This window comes from Impatiens glandulifera, chromosome 7, assembly GCF_907164915.1.
Source record: "Impatiens glandulifera chromosome 7, dImpGla2.1, whole genome shotgun sequence".
Classification (NCBI taxonomy): domain Eukaryota; kingdom Viridiplantae; phylum Streptophyta; class Magnoliopsida; order Ericales; family Balsaminaceae; genus Impatiens; species Impatiens glandulifera.
Window position 1 is genome coordinate 40,377,715 of NC_061868.1, and position 12,036 is coordinate 40,389,750.

The 12,036-nt window shown below is 27.5% G+C and overlaps 1 protein-coding gene across 1 annotated transcript; it reads right to left on the bottom strand.

The window, feature by feature from the left end:
* Positions 1-1,802: 1,802 nt before the first annotated feature.
* Positions 1,803-7,353, bottom strand: LOC124945701 (protein disulfide-isomerase 5-2). The gene is made up of 5 exons (XM_047486180.1): positions 7,035-7,353; positions 4,980-5,083; positions 4,286-4,656; positions 2,363-2,670; positions 1,803-2,268 (listed from the first exon to the last, which is right to left on the bottom strand). Exons 1-5 carry the CDS (start codon positions 7,236-7,238, stop codon positions 1,912-1,914), a joined length of 1,344 nt encoding a protein of 447 aa, XP_047342136.1. The 5' UTR covers positions 7,239-7,353; the 3' UTR covers positions 1,803-1,911.
* Between the last annotated feature and the right edge of the window lie 4,683 nt (positions 7,354-12,036).

Sequence of the window (12,036 nt, forward strand, 5' to 3'; positions counted from 1 at the left end):
ACAAGAGGTAAGATACCATTTATTGGTTATTTCGATGTTACCCGTGCCTGTACTCCACTTATAAAATGACACCTATATACAATAGTGAAGTATCATCTTTCTCATTTATTGATTTTTTCTTGTCTGTACTAGTAGTATCGAACTAACCTCATTTATGACAACAAATTTTCCCTCTATATCATCGCTTTCCATAGATATCTAAATAATATTTTAATATTTCTTACAATAAAAATTAATATAAAATTATTAAATAATATTTATAAAATATCAGAATTATATTTTTCTGAACATTATTAACTTCTTTTTTTCTTGTAATTATATTAAGTTATATTTTCTTGAATAAACTATGGTTCAAATGTACTTTGTCTTCTTTTAATTTTTATTTGGTATTGAATAAATTCCTTTTTAGTAGGGAAAAAAATGAGTTGAAAGAAAAAGAGAGGTGAGATTTAGATTTGTTCTAGTTTAAAGGTTGTTTTGAATGTTATTCTTTGGATTTTTGGTGATACTTATTTTTCTTCATCGAATATTGATATTTAGTGAAGTTTGGCTTGAATTTTTTATCTTTTTTTTTTTCTCCATTTTTTTAATAATGAAGTGTATTATTAATAAACTGAATGTGTGGTATTTATTTAATAAGTACATTAATAACAAGTTAAAAAAATTTAAAAAAAAAGTTCAAATGAAACATACAGGCCAAGAAAAGGGAAATCTTTAAAAGTGTTTTTTTGTTGAAAATGAGATATTAAAGGTATAGATGAACGACCAAGATAATTATTCACTGATAAAAGATAATTATTCACTGGTAATGAATTTAATAATATAAATAATGAGATTGAAAGTGAAATGATGTTTAATAGAAGTTTTTTTCCAAATTTTTGATAAAATTAATTTTACAATTTAATAGCGCTTCTTTGTCACAAAAAGAATTGTATAGTACCAAATTACCAAGATCAAATCCTTGGTCAAGTTCTCAACAAAATTTGATTAACATTCATACCCAAAGTTTTATTTGAGTGAATTTAAAAACATTTATAAATTGATTTGAAAATAAACTTTTTTTCAATAATTTTTTTTTATAAAACATTTCATTCTAATATTAATTTAAATGAGATAATAATATTTTAAAATATATTTTACTTGTACATGTATTCATACATTTAACAACATTTTTCCTGAAATTGAACGAAAACTGAGCTTAGGAAAGAAAAAAAATGATTAATAAAATTGGTTAAAAACACTTTTTATTTTGTCAAATATTTAATCTTAAACCTTAGTTGCATGTACCAAATGTTGTCAAAATCGAGAGTTTACGTAAAATCGTTGTCTAGATATAAACTCATAAAATCTAGAATTTATTTAAAATCGTAAGAGTTTAATTTAAAAAAATAATAATTATATATTATTATTATTTATATATATAATTAAATATTTTATACTAGTCAATTTTAAAAATTTATATACTTAAATATAAAATTAATTAAAAAATAATAATGAGTAAATAACACTATAAAAAAAATTATACTTACAAAATTAATTATATTAATTAATTTATTTAAATAAATAATAACTTTATTTTTTAATTTTTAAATATAAATTCATTTTCAAACGGAAAATCGTATAAAATCGTAAAATCAAAATTATTTATAAACTCGTAAAATCATATTATCTTAAATTTAAAATCGTAAATGATAAATTTGTTAAATTTCCAGTCTTTATAACATCATATTTCATCACCATAAAAAAGCTTAATTGGAGTTGTTATGATTGCTAAAATTCTACAAATCAAAAATACCCTAATCTAGACAAGTTTAAAAACTGATCTGATAAATAAATTAAAAACAAAGTACACATAGTTTCACCAAAACAAAAAAAACAATAAGTTATATGTTTAGTTTCATCAAAAGTTGATCAATCTTCCTTCTTTCCAGATCGAGAAGAAGAAGATACGTGTTGATGACGATGATCCTCGTCTTCTTCCTCCTCGGAAGTAGAGCTTCCAGGGCGATCATGAGCAGCAGCAGCTTGTTCACGCGTTCCAACTGTAAGAGGTTCCTCTTTGTTAATGGTTTGAATAATCATGATAATCAGAACCACGAAAACAATTATGTAAATTGTTCTAATCCCAATCAGCGAATTTATGTAACCCATAAACGATAGAGCTCCAATTTGTTTCTGTATCACACTTCCTTGTCTGTATCCTTCGATAAAACGTGTTACTTGGGATCGTTGTTCTTCCTCCTCGTCGATGCTTTCTGAACCTATAACCTGCCCGGGTAGAATTAAAATCCAATCACATTAGACTGACTATTTTTCTTTTCTCAAGAAACAAATTCTTTCTTCGAAGGAGAGATCAACTTACAGAGAAAAAATCCTCGTTTCCATCCCACACTACCATTTTGGGCAATTTAGTCTTCTTGTTAACCTCAAAAGATTCGGCAAAATCTGCATATTGTTTCACTCCTACGTAACCGAAAATGAAATCCCTGTTGGCAGATGCAGCTGCTTTTAGGGTTTCGATTAATTGTCTGGATTTCTCTGTTTTTGCGTCGTCCATAATTGTTAGCACAATTTTTCTCTCATCATCTCGCAACTGTTTTAGTGTCTCGTAGTTTATAGGAATAACAATTGGGAACATATTCTGCTGTACAAATTCCTCCAAGAATGGTTCTGTAATAATAATGTATTCAAAATACAATGGTCATAAAAATTGATTTTTCCAATATAATCAAATTTAACCACGTATGATTTTCTTAAAATTATTATTCTAATCTCGTTATGGCTCCATTAGGAAACACTTTTTGAATATCGAAGTTCAAGTGGTAAGAGTCTAGCTTAAGAAACCAAAAGTTTTCATGTTCGATTCCCACTAAAAACGCCTAAAACAAAAAGTGTTCCCAAATGGATATCATATTTTCTAATGGTCACAACAAAGCCAGCTGTTAGGGAAAGACATAAAGAACAAGATAACACACTTAATATATAATGAAAGTTCGACTTCCCTAGAACTTTAATAGAAAGAAAAAGGAAACTTTTCATGATGAAGAGAAGGTTAGTTTGAATAAGGAAAGAGTTGTATTTGCCTATTCTTTCTATTTTTTTCTGAAGATGGTGTTTTATCCAATTATAATATTGTCTTCAACTTTCTTGTTAAGTTATTCATCTAACCATATACAATTCAATTATGTTTTTTCTTATTCCTTTTCATTTTAGTTCTTTCTAACAAAATGACTCCAAAGGGTGACATGCACCAATGGCTGTTCAGATTTTGTAACGTTTATAATATTGAGGATAACAAGAAGGGGATGAGAATCAGAGAAATGGGGTGAGACTTAGAAGAATGGGGATGCGGATACAAACTTTTCTAGTTTCATCCTTCATATCCTAACCCTAATATATATATACTCTACAATATCTTACTGGGCCTTATAGAATACAGCCATTAAATGGCTCATTGGCCTTAGAGAGTATAAATAACACATGACAAATTTCCACATCCAACATTTTAGAACACGAGAAGTAACAAAATGTAATCACAGGTCATGACTGATAATGTGCGTGGTAACTAGAAATGGTAAGAATAGGCCCAAGATTGAATTTCAATTGTTCAGATAGCCTAGGTTATAAAAGACCAAATTCCAACTGTTCAGTTAACCTAAATCATATATTTGTGTTAGTAATAGTTACAACTATTGGCCAATTTTTGTTGTTCATGTTCATGATGATACGAAAAAATCACAATGGTCTAGAAAATAATCTTAGATCATATGATAGAAAAAATATATGATCATGATCCAGGAAAACTCTATAAAGAAAAATCTACAGCATCATTTGAATCATGATCTAGAAATATTTTGTATACCAAATAAAGCATATATAACAGTATAAATTGGATCATATTTGAATTAAAATCTGAAAAAATCTTATACCAAATGGAAAAAATAAAATCACTTCAAAATTTTAGTTTGGGCAATTTTTCAATAGGATCATGATGGTGACAAAATACCAGTTCTCAGATAGGCTCGTTGTCAAAATTCTCCAAGGAACCATTTATTCTTAACAACTACACATTGCAAGAAATCCACATGCTCAAAGATTTTTTAGTGCATCAAATTCCTTATGGAATAAATATATCTTCTTATATTAAGACAAAATTTCAGGGAGTTTAGAGGAGCCCTACCAACCCTGTGGCAAGAAGAGTTGATCAAGAGTTCAAAAGCATTAATGAAAATTGCAAAAGCATCAATATGGGGATTTGTGATGTTTCAACAGTTATATGACTAACCTTCAAAGGGGCCATAAAAGACGCTTCTTTCATCATAGGTAGGATGAAGAGTTATTAAAGCAGGAACCTTGTCGAAATCATGCAGCGCCATTGCTTCCTCTGAGAAATCTTTTGCTACAGTAAACCAAGCCCTTTTTTTATATTTGACAGCCACATTTGTTATTACTGATTCATTTAAGCCATAACCAATAAAAATGGGAAAGTTAAGACCGGCCTCTTCAATAAAATTTCTAATCTCAGCATCAGAACTAAGGATGGCAACATTAGGAGCAACAAACTTCTTCAGGAATCGAACAAGTAAATCAGCTTTCCTTGGTCCATAATAATCAGTAGGAACTCCATGCAGAAATATCTTTAGCGTTGGATACCCACTGGAAAAGTTATGTAGTTCAGTAGTACAACAAGACAAAATATCATTTTGAAATTTGGAGGTTATATAGTATAGAAATAATGAAATTATCAGCATAAAAAATAAACCTTATTTAATAAGCTGCAAGCATTGGTTGCAATTTTTTTAATTTTAGGAAGCTTGCATGACCCTACAATAATGGCCCAACAAGCAACTTACATATAACAATAATAATTAAAAGCCGTCTTCAAAGTACTATAGAGTTTTTTTTTGTGAATAAAAGAACTCTGTATAGTTTAATAATCATTAGCAGAGAAAGGTACACAGATATGAATAGAATCATACTCAATCTCATATTTACTGGCAATTCCAGTATACTTGTCCGCGTTTATTTTTGCTATTACAATCGGTTCCTTGAGTTGTGCAAGAATAGGAGCTGCCTTATCTAACTGCGATACCAAAAATAAATGCCGTCATTCTTCCTGTTTGAAATGAAAACTTACATAGCAAAAGAGGTTTTGAGAATCACAAAGACAGTATATCTCGCAATACCAATAAACAAGCAAGATTCATATTTAAATCAATTATCAAAACTATTGATTGGGAATTGTGATGGATTATGTGCTGAATAATAGTATTAGTCAAGAATCTAGGTTAAAAAGGATAGCTTTGTTAGATTGTTTTTTTTGGGTAGATTGTTATTCTAATGCAACGGGGCAGAGAACGCCAAAAAAACTAGATTGACTGAATTGAGATTAGGAATAAGCCTTGAAACTGTATAAATGGAAGTCAAGAATCACTACTGAAACAAACACTCAAAAAACATCACATTTTGTGCATGGGTCTGAGATCGGAAGAAAATTTCATGTGAACTTCTCAAAATCAAGAGTGGACAAGATAAATAGATTTCTGAAGGAGTTACTAAAACCTATTAACTGAAGGAAACAAAAAGATTATTATGATTGTAAAACCTCAATCAAACTATGAAGTGGTTGTCACTAATTTTGCATGAAAATAAGCCAAATTTTATTCGAATTGCATTTTGATGGACACTATCTCATATTGATGCTAATAAATAACACACATGATGATGAACACTGTTTATGTTACCATCCACAATTTATTTGCTAAAATTGACAAACTTTTTAAATTAAACTTTTTTTTAAATGGTCCGGGCGTGAAGGCTTGAACTCATGATCTTAAGGAAAGAATTCTTGCACACTACCATTAAACTATAAATCTCCACTAAAATTGACAACTTCTGAGTCCAGTTAATTCTACATGTAGTTTTGAAATGACGGATGGAGAGAGAGAAGATTAGATGAAGGTCTCAAGGAGACAATATGACTGGAGGAATGAATCAGCAATATGGAACCGCACTTTACCTCTATAAATTCCATTGCAGCTGTTGGTTATAAAAGGAATGGGGACAATGTATGCACATGATTAAAAAAAGACAGTGTCCAATACCCATAAGCAAGATGTCAGTGAAAAATAGCATACCCAATCCCAAAGGAGTTCATAATTAGTTTAGAGAACACGGGAATTTTCAAAACTGGTAAAGGGAATGAGGGAGAACTCCAATCTGTAAGGATGAAGTTGGTATAAGCTGATAACGGGTAGAGAGCTTTTCTTTCTACATTAAGATAATGAAATTTTCCCAAGTTGAATGCAATGAGAAGACTGCCCTTGTTCATTGAAGCCTTACTCAGGACCTGCCACACATGTTGGCCAGTTTTGTTCCCGAAAAACAAGTGACACGGAAGTGTTTTCCCTTACCTAACGGTCCTAACCTATGAACTGTGAGGTTCCAATTTCGGATGAACTTCAGTGAGTTATGTAGTAATTTTTCAATCAAAACATGGTTCCTTTTACGTTTTTATACCAAATTTGTCTCAAGCAGTCAACTACAGTCCTAACACAAATCTAAACATGAGACATCCATTAGGTATATCTTCTTCTTCACTATCCTTTCCCTAATTACTATACTGTTTATCAGAATACCCATTAGGTAATGGTGATCAATTATCCAACACAGATTTAAAAAATGTTAAGAGGTATTAATAATGTCAGCTTATGAGTTCAGAAAAGAGATCTATTAGGAACTTTCTTATACCTAACTTTAACTATTATTTCCAGTATTTCATAATCATGAAACACTGATTAGCCAGAGTAGCTTAGTTAGTTCTAAGAACTAACATGTATAATCATCTAATCATATTACTGGTTGTCTTTTATGTGTCTATGATCAAGCATCTACTAAATTGTTCAATTTGAGATGTAAGGCCATATCTGAAGGAGTTAAGTTCCATTTAATAATATCGAACAACATAAGATCCGATGTATTCCAACCAAAAGATCCGATCGGAACAGAAAAACCACTGAGAGAGATCGCTGTACCTCGGGAGAGAGATGCTTGCAGTGACCGCACCATGGAGCATAAAAATCGACGAAGATGTAATCGAAGGAGGAAATAGCTTGGTCGAAATTGGAATCAGTGAGTTCCAAGACGGTTCCATCTAGGGTGAATTGGGCGGAATAACTGAACAGAGGAAGAGAGAGAAGGAGGATCGATAGAGTGGCGAATACGAAGAGAAATCGCATGATTAAAGCTACAAATCGAGCTCAGATTCGTTCAAATGCTAAGTATAGTTCTATCTATGATATTGCCTCTCAAGAACGCAGACCGACCCTGCATTTGACCAATTCCCTTATTTCAACTTCTTCACTAACACAACACAATACTACTTCTTTTCTCTTACTTCATTTTTATTATTATTATTATTTCTTCTTAATCAATTTATAAATTTCAAATATTCAAATTCAACATATCTTTTTATTTTAATAAGATAAAACTAAATCTCCCCATTATAATATATACATTTAAACCTCTTTAAAATAATATAAGATAGAGTTTTAAAATAAGATAGAGTAATAACATCGCTTATGTTCGATCCCAACTTGGACCAATGTTGTAAAATTATATTCTCGCTGTTATATATTATATATAAATTATAAAATTTAATTATTTTTAAAATATGAATCTATAGTAGTTTGTTTCTTCTTTTCAACAAAGTCAAAATTAATCTCATTCTTGATTTTATATAAATCATAAATAACTCTGAATATGTTTTTTTCATGTTATATCAAATAATTGTTTAAAGTGTTGAATGTTTGAAATGTTTCCTTTGATGACATGCTTGATATGACATTAATATCGTCTGGTTCATGATCAATTCTTTCATTGGTGTTTATTACCAGCAGAGGTCCTCTATGTGAGAGGGAGCATGGGAATCGAGGCCTAATTAGTAACTGAAGATCTTACCTCGTTTATTATTTTATCGATAATTAAAGTAATAAAATATTATTTTATCGATAAAGTAATAATATTTTTTTCAATCTCAAAGGTACTATTTAAAGATGTTTAATTATATATATATATGTATATATCCGAACCCAAAAACATTGTATTCATCAATATAGAGTTTTGTTATATTAAAAATCAGATATATAATATCGCAAATAATGAATTAGTTTAATTCATTTAATTTGCATTCTTCTAATTCAGAAGTTTAATCTCCCTTATGTATATATAAAAATGTTTAATTTTAAATTAGCGGTCAAGCAATGTGAGTAATTTAATTTTTTTTAGGTTAGACAAAATGAATCAGGTTGATTCATTTAAATATAAACTCAATAGTAAGTTAATGGGTCGATATAACTTATATCGAAAGTTTATTTGTTTTAATTATATATTTAAAATAATAACTAATACATATAGTTATATGAATGCAAAAAGTTTTTTCTTTTAATTATATTTTATATTTTTATACAGAAATATATATATAATAATAATTTTATAATCTATATAATTATATATTAAATATATATAATAAGTTATATAAAAATTAATTTGTGATATATTATTTGTGATATATTTAAATATAAAGTAAATTATTATTTTTTATTATTTGTCTCCTTAATGACTTTTTTAATAAATATATTAATAACTTTACTTGTATTAATAATTTTATTGATATATTATTGGTGATATATTTAAACAAAAATAAATAATATTGTTTGATTATTTATCTCCCTTTTATGAATTATTTTTAATAAATATATATATATATGTTAATAATTTTATATGTATTAATTATTTTATAATATATATAATTATTTATTAAATATAAATATATATAACAACATATTTAAAAAATAGTTTGTGATATATTTAAATAAATTTGAATTAATTATTTTATAATCTATAATTATATATTAAATATATATATATAATAACATATTTAAAAATTAATTTATTTAAAAATTAATTTGTGATATATTTAAATAAAAATAAATTCTCACTTTATGTATACATATACAAGTGGTGTAATGATTAAAATGTTCACATTTCAAATTTGAGACTAGAGATCGAGTCCTTGATGCGGATTTTAAAGGGATATTATAAATATTAAAAATGTGATATATATGTGTGTGAATTTGAGGGATTAAAGAATTATGGATCAAAATGTCTAAAATATGAGTTTGTTTGTCTAAAATGAGTTTGTTAGTGCATAATGTTCAAAATAAAGTTGTGTGATGGTGGTATATGTGGGTGTGAATTTAAGGGATTAAAGAAATGATCGATACAAATACCTAAAATGATGGTATAATGTGACCAATAACAACGAATTAGTGAGGATAAATGTGACTAATAATGATAAATTTGTTAGTGTATAATGTTCCAAATGAATATAAGTGTGGTGAGTGATTAGATATTTTTCGACCATTTCTGGAAAGTAGATCAAAATAATAAATATATTTAGATAATATGACTTTAGATTTTCATTCATGGTGAATATATGTATTTACAAAGTGTGTAATCTATTAACAATTTTATAATTTATATGCTTATATTAAATATATATAATAATTTATTTAAAAATTAATTTATAATATATTTAAATAAAAATAAATTAATTTATTTTGTCTCTCTTATATATTAATTTTTTTTATTTTAAAATATTACTTTTTTTTTCTTTGTAATTATTAGATAGGTCACTATATTAATTTTTTTCATTTGTAATTTTTAATCTTATATTTTTCTTTACTTGGATTTTTTAAATAAATAATTATATATATATATCAATAATTCTATTTATATTAATTATTTTATACTATATAATTAAATATTAAATTTTAAAAATATTCTTAACTCTCTAATTAAAATTTTCAAATAATTTATTAAAAAAAATATTTTTTATATATTTGAGTTTATATACAAAATATATACCTACACAAAATTAAAGTGTTCATATTTCAAATTTGAGATTATGTTTTGTGTCTTAGTTGATGCGCATTTTAAATGGTGTATTATAAAAATCAAAATGATTATAATGATGGTATATGTGAGTGTAAATTTGAGAGATTAAAAGAATTGTCAGATTTTAGATTTTAGATTTTAGATGGGATGAGTGCGAATTTGAGGATTAAGAGAATGATGGTTCGAATTGAATCAAATGCATAAAATGATGGTATAATGTGATATGTGATCGATAATGACGAATTAGTTGGAGAAAAATGTCCAAAGTGAAGACAGATATTGGTCGATAATAAATAAAACAAAATGTCTAATGTGTGAGTAGATGTAGTCGCAGATATATCAAAATATTAGTTTTTGGTGTTTAAATTTTTTATTATTTGCTCATTTTCACATATATTTTTATGGTTGTAATTGCACTATATTTAAATGTCTATTTAATAGTTTCTCTTACTTCTTACTTTATAATGATGACTTTATTTGAAAATAATTTCACTTTTAACAATAATTTTTTTTATTAAAAATATATTTTTTAAAATATTTTATTTCAATTTAATTGAAATGATATATATTAAAATTTGTAATAACATTTTTTCGATTAAACACAATTTCAATTCTATCTATTTTCATATAAATTTATATAAAATCAATCAATTTAATTAAAATTTTGTCTGTACATTTAATATTTAATTTGAATTAGTTTAAAATTTATCAAATAATTTAAAAAAACATATGATCTTAATTATTAATTCTAAAATGTCTTTTTAAACTTTAATATAAATTATTGATGTTTATAATAACGTTGATTTCTTATTATCTAATTATTTATTTTAATATATTTAATTAATCTTTAAATATTAACATATTTAATTTATTTAATTAATACTTACAATGTATGATGTACTAATAATAGGGTTCCAAAAGGTTTTAGATGGGAGCCTAGAAGGGAAATCCCAACGTCAAAACGAGAACACTGACCAATTTATTCCTTCCTCTAGACAAAATAGAGCTAGAAAATAAGATTTTGGACTGGCCAAAATTAACGCGAAGCCCAAAGCAAGCTCCAAATAGCCAAAGGATATCTCGCAAATGTTTGATGTTTCTATCCATGGCATGAATCATACAAAGTGTGTCATCCGTAAATAACAAATGAGATATAAAAAGGGGACCTTCTCGACCCATAATCCACTCCTCGGATAAGATTCATGTTTTCTGCGAATATCATCATTCTAGTAAGATCTTCCATGATAATGACGAACAAATAAGGAAATAATGGATCACCTTATCTAATTCCTCTCGTACTCTCAAAAAAGCCGTGAGAACTCCCATTAATAATAATATTTTTTTTTCCAGTTGTAACACAAAATCTTATTCATTCGATCCACTTCTCCTCCATACTCATTCTTCTCCTAATATCAGATAGAAACTCCTAGTTAACGTGATCATAAGCTTTTCTCAACAACAAGTTTGACAAATGCACATTTATTGCCACCGTAGTTAGCCGAATCAATTCACTCATTAGCAGTCAAAACAACATCAAATATTTGTCTCCCCTTTATGAAAGTCAACTGATTGCCTGAAATAACCGCATCTAGAACTCCACACAATATGTTCGCCAAACATTTTGATATAATCTTATAGAAAGATGAAACAAGACTAATAAGTCATAAATTTTTAATGTCGGTAGTCCCAAGGACCTTCCGAATAAGCACAATTAAGAATTCTAGTTTTTATCGAACAATGAGAAATAATAAAAATGTTCTATTGCATCCAAAATATCTCCCATAAAAACGGCCACGCCTCCTTAAAGAAGACGAGAGTAAAATTGTCACTGCCCAATGATTTGTCACCACCACATGACATAATAGTCTCTTCTACCTCCTCAACGAAGAACCGAGCTACCAACGAAGTCGTCTGATCTAGACTAATAGAATCAAAAATAATTTCGTCCAACTTATGTCTAACTTTGAACTGTTCATACAATAAGTCCTTATAAAACTTGAACCTTGAACCGTTATTGAATTAATTACATTATTACTAACTCGAGTTTTAGAGACTCCGTGAAAAAACTGTGTTTTTATC